This window comes from Schistocerca nitens, chromosome 6, assembly GCF_023898315.1.
Source record: "Schistocerca nitens isolate TAMUIC-IGC-003100 chromosome 6, iqSchNite1.1, whole genome shotgun sequence".
Lineage (NCBI taxonomy): Eukaryota > Metazoa > Arthropoda > Insecta > Orthoptera > Acrididae > Schistocerca > Schistocerca nitens.
This window is the reverse complement of record NC_064619.1, coordinates 226926493-226938668: the sequence shown is the minus strand read 5'-3', so window position 1 is coordinate 226938668 and position 12176 is coordinate 226926493. Positions and strand designations below refer to the sequence as shown.

At 37.5% G+C, this 12176-nt stretch overlaps 1 protein-coding gene across 1 annotated transcript; it reads left to right on the top strand.

Moving 5' to 3' along the window:
- Nucleotides 1–1024: 1024 nt before the first annotated feature.
- Nucleotides 1025–9497, top strand: LOC126262762 (BAG family molecular chaperone regulator 2-like). The gene is made up of 2 exons (XM_049959574.1): nucleotides 1025–1455; nucleotides 7252–9497. The coding sequence occupies exons 1-2, from the start codon at nucleotides 1158–1160 to the stop codon at nucleotides 7587–7589; spliced, it is 636 nt and encodes a 211-aa protein (XP_049815531.1). The 5' UTR covers nucleotides 1025–1157; the 3' UTR covers nucleotides 7590–9497.
- Nucleotides 9498–12176: the final 2679 nt, after the last annotated feature.

The following is a 12176-nucleotide window of genomic DNA, read 5'->3' as shown; positions in this document are numbered from 1 at the left end:
CATATACTGACGTCCAGTCTAATTTTACTACAATATATATTGAGTGAGTTAACATATCTGAGTAGTGTGCTATCATATAGCAGGATTCATACCGAGCGAATGGGGATAAAAGTCTCCCACCTGGTGGCACTGATGTAAATTTCTAGTTGAGCAGCAAGGACTAGCTGTGCACATTGTGAACTGTGCATGTTGTTTATCAACTGCATATGTATTTCTACTGCAAGGCAATTACGTCACGCGACTTGCGCATGCACAAAACCTCCTTAAAACTTCCATAACTGAAGATGTGTTGGCGACCCTGATGCCAAGTTTCACGGAGTCTAGAGGAGCAGTAGCGCAGTAGATTTAAGTGCCTAAAGATTGCAGCATCTATGTTACGCTTAACAGCATTCAAAGAAAACGAACCAATAAATTCGAAAGGCTCTTGTGTTCTTACACAGCAGCTGCCACAGATTATAAGTGAAAGGTAATCATTTCAAAAAAATATCGAGACTGCCCAGAAAACATGTACTTGTGTCCGCCATTCATATGCTCCCACAGAAATTTTGGAAAGCCGGTGTCCTTAATGTGGTTATAATATAAAACACACCAAATACTATCTTGACGAAACCCAATTTGGCTTTACGCAGGTGCTTCAGCCAATGTACATGTTTGAAAGCTGCTCACATCAGTACATATCGTAACGTTTATGCAAATAAAGGCTTGTTTGGACGAATCGTTAAAATTAGTACGGTACAACTGGCGTTGAGATGAAATCCGTGGAATTGCCTATGATGACAGAGTGATCTGTAGCGCAGACTTAATTTTTACTTTTTCACCATTTTTAATCAGTCGAAGCCAATTTACAACTAAACTATCACCTAAGCCTCGGACTAACGCTACAGGTACATCTGTCACAACCAAATCGACCGATTTTAGCCGAACTCCAGTTGTTTCGTACTCATTTTAATGATTCAGAAGTTATCCACAGGTTTACCTCAGTCAGAGATCTTAGCCTCGGTGCTCATGAATATAGAAACTTTGGATATAGAGCACTCTAGAAGGTCCGAGTTGTTTCCAAATGGAAATCTTTGAGTACAAGAGTTGTTATGGTGGTAACGGTGTCGTGAGAGGGTTTGTTGTGTTGTGTACGTGAAAAATTTGTCGTGTTGACGTTAATGTCGTCCGACCGTAGCATCCCACTGCCTGCTACTGAAAGTTGGAATATAATGGAAGTTGATAGTGGATCAAAAGTAATAGAAGAAAGTGCGGAGGTGGTAACCCATATAGTAGACTCCAATCCAGGAAGTCCGCAGAAGTCGCCGAAAGACCGAATAGTAGATATTTTGGATCAGGTTGAACTGCATGTAGAACGACTAAGAAGAGAAGCTTTAAAATTGGAAGAAGAAAGGGACACGCTTCTTACAACGTTAGATACACTGAAGAATTCCGAAATGATGATTGAATTGTCTGAAAGTGAGTACCTTTGTAATTATTGTAAGTAACTGCCGACATTTTCGTTTTTTTGAGTACCGATCATATGGTAGCTGCTATTACAGATGTCCGTGGATGCATATTCAAAATTCTATAGTGCGCAACACGCGCTACTCGGATGCAGTAGTAGTTCATTTGTAAAATGCATCTGTTCGAGTGTTGTTTGCGATTGGTCTGTCGCCGTGTAATGCAAAACATTAATTGAAATATGGATATTTTTCTAATTCAAAATGACTGGTCAACAGAAATACTTGTTTGAAGTAAAGGAATTGGCTTCTGAACGAACGGAGTTAATGGTTTTATCACTGCCGTTGCGCAAAACCTAATTCCTGGAACAGCAGAATTTGATGATTAATCCACATATTAGATATTCTTTTTGTGAGACTGTGAGAATATTTTTGTGTATCTTTGTCATCAGTCTGTGTAATTACTGTGACCAGTGAGCAGTACCCAAAGGAAAGTAGGCTAATGATAGACTGAGCAAATACATGATTTACGATATCGTTTTAAACTGCCATTCTATGGAGTCATTTTAAAGATTTCGGTGTTAGTATATAATAGTATGACGGTAAGGTAAGAGCACCTGTAGTCGACACGTTATCGATTTTTTTTCTGCCTTCTAATATTACTGGCATACTATTAAATAATCCCCGGTTTTAAAATTATTTTCTGTAAATTCAATTTCCAGCGTCACCTAAAATACCATGGATTGTTAAACTGATGGTGTACACTATTTTCTAAAAGTGGGAACAGAATCTTTGAATTGCCCATAAAATAGACACCCTAAAATGGACATACTCCTCCAGGTGACATCCTTACCACATAAGGTTTACATATTTCCCATATCCCCATGATATGTAAGTTTAGCTGCAAACATTTACAGTATATGTAGATCACCTGAAGTACATTTAGAATTACAGCCCTTAAAAATAACATTCCTTAACAACTTGGTGATCATCTTCGAATAAGACAGTGAAAACAACTGAAAATGGGAAAGGAGTTTACTACTGAAACTTAGTGGTTACAAAACAACATCAGAAGCAAATGTATTAGACTTACATTTCTGTTACTACATTAGGAAACCTTTTGAAAACACGTTTGATTCTTTCCCCTTTCACTGACAGTTCAGGCATCTCTACAATATCAGTTATTTGATAGTGTGAAATAAAAGAAGTATCAGTTTCATTAGCTAAGAACTGTTTTACTTTTATAAATGTTTTTAATCCTCTTACTTTTATCAGATCTTTTGATAACTCTTGTTTCCCCATTTCTAGTTTCTTTTTCATTTCCTCCTTTTCCTGTGAGTAATATATTATTTGAGAAGATGAGACAACAGCTGGTATTTTTTCTATGTTCTTGTTTACTATGGTTGAATAGTATGGCTAGGCTAAAAAGCAGCTCTTTTAAAGGGTGATGGTGCAAAATCAGCACTAGTGGATGGTTTTTGATCATTTGCTGTCGTTATGACTTTTTATGGCATTTTAGGTTCTAGATGTGTGACTGACTGTGATGTGTTTCCCACTTCTGGGAATTGAGAAAGTTGTTCTGGTGATGAAACCTGTGGCAAGGCATCCTGTGGAGCAGGCAATGGTGCTTGAGAGATTGGTTACTGAGGTGTATCATGTATAACTTTCTTCCAAAGGTTCTAAAGGGACAACTCTTGTTCACAACCTGTCCAGTCTCCCTTATTTTCAACGAAAGTTCTTAGTCACGAAACTCCGCTTCGATCTTCCAGCCAAAACTAAATCCTTTTGCGACTGGGTCTCTGGGATTGCTGTTGTTTTTGTTTCAGAGTATAGAATACAACAACATTCACCTGTTCCAAAATATGTACTGCATTTGGATATAAAGTCATCATTTCAGTGTGCAAAACTTGCTTTGGGAGGGTGGTGGTGGGCAGTGACACACGTATGAGCATACAGTAGCAGAACACCTGGAAACTGGAATTTTGTTTTCACCAATCATTGGTGGTAAATGTTGACAATGTATTAGTAGCAGTTTTCATAGTTATTCCACACACGGTCTGAATGCCCTGTGGCCCATTCCTTTGGGACTGCTGTGGCAGTGGTAATTGGTATTCTGGTTTACCTGGAGGAACATGTGCAGAATATAAACTAGTCTTGCTAGAGACTACAGAGACAAAACACAGTAAACAACTGAAACTACTCTATTTACCTAAATACAATCGTTGGTGGATGAGTTCCCCAACAGCCTTTCCCATAATGAGTGTTGTGATGGTCTCCTATTCATCAATTCCAGCCCCTTGGTATACTGTTTTACTTCCTTGTTCAGCCCGAACCATTCCACGCTTTGGATTAAGACAGAGAGGTGTTTCATCTTCGTTAAAAATTCTACTTGTGTCCACAAACACTGAAATTGTTTCTCTCTCCTCAAAATAACTGTGAATCTCATTAACCAATATTAAATATTATCCTGAGTGACTTTTCTAGGAAATATAGAAGCGTCCGATTCCACCAGTCTGCTTTGACCCATGACGTCACAAATATGGCTAAAACGACCATCCACTACGACTCCAATATGGTGCCTATGACGTCATTATTAAACATGACAACAAACACGAAAATACATAAACAAAAACAGTACATATACCTTCCACAAAAAGCCTGATCAAACTAACGGGACAAGCATGGGAAATTGAGTGGTTTTCAGTGGGGACAAACTAAATATAAACAAATTTAGACACACACCACAAAACAACGAAAAAAAACTGACGACACAAAACTCCCCAAATTCCACTAAAGACAATATCCTCTGGAATCGGACACTTCCCTTGACCTATACAGCTCAACAGCAGCTCCCAATACCAGATCACCTAAAGCCACAACCACACATTGGAATAAAACACTTCCCTCTGCCCATATTGCTCAACAGCAGCTCCCGATACCAGAATACCCAAAGCCACAATCACACCTTTGATTCGAACAGTTCCCTTCACCCACGTAGGTCAACAGCGACTCCCAATACCAAAACACCCACGGATATGACCACACATTGGAATCAAAAACTTCCCTGTAACTACATACCTACAAAGCAGCACATGATACCAAATCACCAATACCACAAACCACACAACTCAGAACCGCCCCACCAGCCACAACACTCATAACAGATACACTAAAAAAAGGAAAAGAAAAACTTACCACAGCAAAGTTCCGGTGCCACAACCTAGGTGAGCCACCAGAGTCTCTCTCTCACACACACACACACACACACACACACACACACACACACACACACACACACACACCAACAAAAAAAAATACACAACCAGCAGAAAGACCCAACCCACCCACACCCCACCCCCACCCAACCTCCCCCCCTCACCCCAAAATAAAATACCCATAAACAAAAAACAAAAGAACAAAAAGATAAACTAATCTCAATCACACACTAAAACTCAACAAAAACTGCAAAAAAATAGATCCTCCAAAACTAAATCACAAACCAACATCCCCCGCCCCCCTTCCTGAGCCGCTGCCACCAGCTACACAAACCACCCTAACTAACCACCTTCAGCCTGTTACGTCTTACTAATAGCCCTTAAAAAAAAAAAAAAAAAAAAAAAAAATAGCCTTCAGGGACGCCCTTCCACCAACAGTACTCATCTAAATGAGCACCTCTTCCCCCTCCCAAGAACTGACTTAACGGCCCACCACATCCCCTCTATGGTATTCCTACAAGCCCCCATCTCATAGTTTTTAAACTCTTGAACTATGGTTCACTACTAAATGATTATACCCCCTCTCACCCAATCCCTATAAGAAGAAAAAGCATCGAAAACTATGGTAGAACCCAATTCTACAAACTCCTCAATTAACCCCACAAATTCCCTCTTAGTCCGCCCCTCCACAACCCTAAAAACACATCCCGAACCCCCTCCCCCGATACAACAGCCCCCCACACCCAGACACCAACCACAGACTTACCCCTCCCATACTTCGTTTTCCCAAACTATGACTCGTCCACCTTCACCACAACCCGAGGCCCACCCAACTTACCCCTCTACTTAAACTCTGAACACAGTTCACGACAAAACGAAAACCGGTCAAACACACTCCTCTCACTCACACCAGTCTCATGCACACAAAAACTGTGAGACAATTTATAACAAAAGTAGTGCGTCAACAACACAATCTCGCACATGCCCAACCTAGACTTCTCGAACCAGAAACTGCGTCGTATGGAGTGCCATAGGTTATCCCTACGGCATTGCCACATATAACTGTCCCTGGTCCGAGACGCCAGAACTTTTGCAAATTTCATGTCATGACCACAAACAGCACACTTCACAACCTCTGCCAACAAGCCAAACAGCTGCAGAAATTTAATAAACTCCATCAGACTCACCTCCATCTCAACATGCAAATGCGCACTTGTTAATTTTATCTGTCACATCCGTACCTAACAAGAGGGGCAACAAATTAATTTACTCAAATTACACATGACCTACAGTGAACAGCACTACAATAACTTTCGCACAAGAAACACTAAATTGTTAACTCACTGAAAACAATTCCTCTCCACACACAGCCAAAACAAGAACCACTCAGAACAAGCAGTAACAGCAAACAGAACCCAATACACCACACAACACGAAACCCCTAAACACACCACCAGAGGGCACCACGAACAGCAACACGCCAACACTTACAAACATGTCACACTCACAAACCAAACTCCGCGCCGTCATGTCGTCACACACAACAGTCTTGTCTCGTGGGTCAAAGCCAACGGGTGGGATTGGACGCCTCGGTTGACCCTTTTTCTTCAGTTCGTAGTTAAATTTTCTGAACTCCTTGTACTTAAATTGTGCTGTCTTCACATAAATACCTTGTGCCATTCCTTACTGGAAAGATCATTTTACTTCAAGCTTTAATTTGTCATCCATCTTTCTAACAGAATACAATATTTACTGTTTCAAAATTGTGAACCATGTTGTCATCATTATTACCATTTTCTTTTCTAATAGGACGTGCCCTTATGTTCTGTATCATAGACTCTTTGTGTACATTGTTGATATTTCTCAGGACCCATGTGTCCAGGGGGGGAAAAGTAACAATAACTTAGAATACTGATACTAGAAAATAAGTTAGCAACATCTTCAGCCCACACCCTATGTTGATTATAGGTTCTATGTGACATAGCTTCATAAAACTGATATCAATATGAACAGCATTGAAATTACTTCCAGATACAGTCTAAAACTCAAGTTATAGTATGAAATCCGATGTTGACACCCTTGTCTTATTTAAGATTCTGATAATTTAAAAGAACCAATAATTGGAATACATGTGTATGCTTAAAGTACTAATTTTATCGTACACTCAACAAAACAAAGACAACAATAAAGTCTTTTTAATAACACAGAATAATTAGTATCCTTCAAAAAATACGGAAAAAATTGAAACTTATCTACTTGCGATTTCCTTAAGGTTTGTTTCTTGCTTCTGTTATAGTGCAGATCATAACAAATGTGACTTTTCCCTATTTAAAAAAAAAAAAACAGTGTTAAACAATTTATAATAACAATGTACCTTAGAAGCACAGCCTACTATATTACTTCATTTCCTTATTTCAAACATTTTAAAATTCTTGGCGACTTTAGTAAGCTGCCAGTCATAGGTGTTCTTAACTGAACTCTGTTAAGGATTATGTAGCTCTCACAGGTTTATACATCTTAAAACAAATTATAGCTTATTTATAGCACCTTTTGTATACATGCAAGTCGTCTAAGAAAATGCCGTCCTGTGTTTGCAGGTGATAGGGAACATGTGTTGCACTATGCAGATCATATAGCTAACCACTGTTTAACTGTGGAAGTCCTTGTGAAGACTACACGTGATGGAACCCAGGAGGAAGCTCTGCATCAAGTGAATGGTTTTATTGATTCACTTGTAATCGGATTACGTGAAGATCCTTTTGGAACAAAATCCAAGTGTATCGCATTCATGAATTCGTGTTCATCACATACATCCATTGGAAACATTGACAAGAATTTTGAAAGTGCAATCTTGGGCTGTACACTGGATGATCAGAAGAGGATAAAGAAGCGCTTGCAAGGTTTATTAGATTACATAGACACTTTGTCTGGGTAGAAGTTATGTTGTGCCTTCCGAGAGTGATGGGATTCACAGTTTTAACACTGGAAGTGCTTTACAAAATTCCATTCCCGATATTTTCAGTATAAACATCGTAATTGAGACACAACAATTGACAAAAACTAACTTAGAATTAAGTTTCAGAAATATCACAATTTTTGTGTTTCAGATTTTGTGATTAATTTGTGAAAGCATATTTGATGTGTTGTAAAGGAATTTCATTTGTATTGTTATTTTATAGCTGTTCATAGTTAATATAAAAAACGTACAGCTGCTTTGGAAATATGGATGACATTTATTGCTTCATATAAAGACAGTTTATGACACTATGAGGTTACTAGTAAAGACATAACTACCACTGATAGCAATTATGTTTAGAGTATAATATATAAAAGACAACACATTGAGGAATGTAGGTGATATAACTTCGTATTAGTTAAATGTCATTCTTTGATTCAGATATGTGATTTTTTGCAAAATAAAACAGTTGGTTACATGTTTCAAAAACATGTTTACTGCCATATTGATGTGAACATTTTTCATTTGTGAAAATTGTGGTTGTTCAGTATTTTCTTATCAATTGTTTTATTGGAAATTGAGAAATATTAACAGTTGACTGGAAATGGTATGTGCTATCATTTCTGCTGTCCTAGATTTTGTTGCTGAAATATAAATTTTCTAAAGCTTGAATTATATTTGGCCAGGAAAAGCCTTTTTTACTTATGAGGTGCTGGAGAATAACTTCTTGTGACATAAGATTTGCACTATGTCAGTTAGAATCAATTGATAGTTTATTCAACTGCATTTAAATGAAGTAGAACAACAGTGATCTTGTAATTAAAACTTCTCTGCTGATTTATTTTGGCAAAAGTAAAGCATTTGCAAAATATTCAGGTAGTTCTTGGATAAAGCACTTATGTTGTAGGCAGTTTCAAATTACTGTTACTGGAAACATTGCTCGTGTGTAAAAGTATGGGAACTGGAAAATTAGTTGAAGATTGATAGAGGCATCATAACTAATTAAATTTGCTGAATGTCCATCAGTTTCAGCTGAAAATGTTCCTTCCAGTTCACTGCCTTTTTTATGATACTTATGAATTTTAGATGGTGTAGTAATTTGTCTTAAAAGTGATAACTTTTAATTCCTTGAAAGTATCAAATTAAGCATAAGCTTTCCTTGTTTCCACTGTTAATTTCTTCTTAAATACATTGAATGATCATATTCAACATTATTTTTAAACAAAAATTTTGGTGCAAATGTATATGCAGCTTTGTTGCAGTAAATCTATTTTTATACAGTTATAATATTATACAAGTGGCTTTAGGTGTGAATACAAATGTCACCATTGTTGAAGTATGTGATACTTTATGCAGACAAAACCAATATGTTGAAACCTATTACATGTATTTTGTAGTGTGTACAGGAATAATCCTCAGTAAATTGACATAAATTATTGCTTCTATGCTTCATATTCAAATTATCAGGAGTTTAATAACTTGAAAATTTCAAGCTTAGAAATAATATGAGAGTACCTTAATTAAACAGACCTAACTTTTTGCTAGTTTCTGACATAGAAGTGCTTGTAACTTGAGCTTGTTATCTTGGTGTGTGCTGCGTAGCTTAAAGTTTCTGACATATGAACGTCGGAAGGATGTGACGTTTCTTACCTTCAGTACTTAAACTATTTATGCATTTTATATTCTGTATTGTCACACATTACGCAAGTTCCTGATGCCTTACATTAAAAAAAAAAGATTTTTGTAATTGCTGTATGGCTTGCACACATCTTCCTCACTTGTGGCACATTCACTAATTATTTTGCAGTGTACTATGAATGACAACAACTGTTCCATTATTGTATTGCAAAATAAGAATGATTAAAATACTTAATTGTGCCATTCTAATTTATTTAGAAAATTATTCGCCTATCCATTAAGCTTTTTGTTTGGATAAAGGAAATTTTGTTGTGGAATGGGCTGTGCCAAAATGAACCTTTACAGAGCAAAATGGTATGTCCTATCAGGACTCAGACTAGGATCTGATACACGTTTTTTGTATGTGGAGTATGTTGTCTTTATTTGCTGAAAGTGTGTGTGTGTGTGTGTGTGTGTGTGTGTGTGTGTGTGTTTTAAGTAATTGTGGCACAGTTAATTGGGTCTATCTTAGTAATTGAAAAAGTCCCAGACAAAGGGCAAAGTCTATATTTAGATTAAGGTCATCACAACATTAATGTGAAGACAGCTGAAATATTTCATCTCATGTTAGGGTTGACTTGATTTTGAATACAAGGTTTGTGCACTATGTCATTTGATTGGTATGCTCTTTGTGTTCAGCTACTTTACGTTACCAACATGACATTCACATTATTTCCAAGTTAGCTAGAAGAATGTGGAACAGGTTTAATAGATTGACTGGCAAGAGGCAGCCAGCAGACACAGTAAAGGTGCCCACTGGTTGCCACAAGATCCTGTTTCTTTAGTAGGCTACAATATATATTGCAGTAGTGTGCATTTACATTTTTTTGAGTCAACAACAGCGTATAGGAAATTGGGTACAATGTCTTGCTCAATGTTTTGAACTTACTTTTTTGTAACTTTACACACCATCCAAGGTATACTGTACTAAACAGAGTGGACTGTGGTTGCCAGCAGGTGCACGACATCAAGTATGAACCTCTATTGCGTCTGCCAGGGGCCTCGTGGCAGTGAGCATGTTAATTCACTTTCACCTCTCATTGGCTACAACAATATTTGCATTGGCAACGGAGATCCTTAGTCTTAAGCCAAAAACAATATTCTTCATTATGCACAGAGTCTCAGCATAGACTAGAGACACTGCAATGACATAATGTTTTAGCAGTATTCTTTCATACTGCAATGACAATATTTTAGCAGTGTTCTTTTATTGTGTCTGTGACTCACCTTATTTTCTGTATGGTAAGTAGCAATCAATTCTTTTAATATTGTTATTCCATTCTGGATTTTCCATTGTCAAAATTAAAAGTCAATTAAGAGAGTTAAGAAGTTTTTATAAGCCAAGTGAAGAAGGCAATGTTACAATATATTTTAAACAATTTGAGGGAAATGGAGCTGTTGTCCTTATGTAATGATCTTGCAGCTGAGAGCCAACAAGATGTAAAGGGGGGAGGGGGTGGGGGGTGGGCACTGAAATAAGACTTGAAATTTGTAAACTGTACTGTTATTTGAGTTGAAATATAGTAAATTGTGCTGTTACTTGGGAGGTGTAGAACACAAAGCAAGCATGTGTTCTAAAACTATGTTTCAGAAACTAGAGATGAAAGTAGAGTGGAATTTGAAAGCCATCAACAGAAATCAGCAGTTATTGTTTACTCTTTAGCATTTATTAAAATTTACATAGGTTATACCAAAACAATAATTTTTTCTTTGGGATCTAATACTTGTACCTCTTTGCTGAATGCATTTTGCAGATTTCAATAAAAGAAGGAAATCAGCAAGCAAAATATTTAATACACGAATACAAAAAAGACAGTCCATGCAACCTTACTGCAGAAGAAGTAGCTCTTTGAACTCAGTGGTGTTTGAGAAGAATGATTTAATAGTGTCTGATTCTCAAATATAGCCAGGTCAGTAGAAGCCTGTATAACCTTAACCTGGGGTTCTAAAGGTATTTGCTTCTGGTTAAGACTTATTTCAGTCCTAAACATTGGTACTGGAGAGAATTGTAAAATTTGAGGTGCAAGGATGGGACAAATTTTAAGATTGTTCACTACGTCCTGAATGATTTTTAAGGAATGTGGGGATCGGAGATAGCCAACTCTGTCCGCCGACTGCCTTTGCATCTAAGGAACAGAGACATTGAAAACTTATCTTATGAAACACTGTATTTATGAAGTCGTCTTGGCCTATATTCGAAACCTTCAAATTCCTACTAGCTATGGTTACAATGGGTTTTGAAGTGCTGTTTCACAGTCATCACACTACCATTAGCCTGTTTACCTCTCTCAACCACATGGAAATTTTGGTCATATTAAGTGCATGTATGTCAAGAAGTGGGAATTTTGGTCTACATTCTGAATATTCATATTTCTGGGAGCAAAAGTCTGACAGCGAAGCAGAGAGGGAGGGGGAGAGAGAGAGTGAGTTAGGTTTCAAATGTGGGTAGACAATGCAGGTACAGTGAAGCACTCCTTTCACTTCTGTGACAAAAACTGATACAGAAATTGGGTGTCTGTAACTGGTGAGCTGTAAGATGTTAAAGAAAGTGCTTGGTAGCCCCATTTTGTTCTTATCCTCTGTCCTCAGCCACACTGCACCAGGAAACATATGTAGAAACAGACTGTAGGTCTATACTAATACTGCTCAGTTACTTAAATGCACTTCACTATTAATGACGATGATGCAGGATGACTTTTTTATAGTTTTATTTTTATTACTGATGACACAGTGATGTCATATTGGCTGGTAGAATAATTTTGTTTCACCCAGTTGGACCCATAGGCTGCTTGATCAACTTGCTGAATGTTTCTGTCGGTGAATTTTATGACCTCTGATATCTTTTTGATGTCTGCCACTGCTTGACTTCTTTTTCTTCTCCATAAAATT

Excerpts from the sequence above, each read along its gene's own strand:
- LOC126262762 (XM_049959574.1), top strand. The coding sequence starts at position 1,158 with ATGTCGTCCGACCGTAGCATCCCACTGCCTGCTACTGAAAGTTGGAAT. Across the intron at positions 1,456-7,251 it reads GATGATTGAATTGTCTGAAA|GTGATAGGGAACATGTGTTG; the intron begins GTGAGTACCTTT and ends CTGTGTTTGCAG.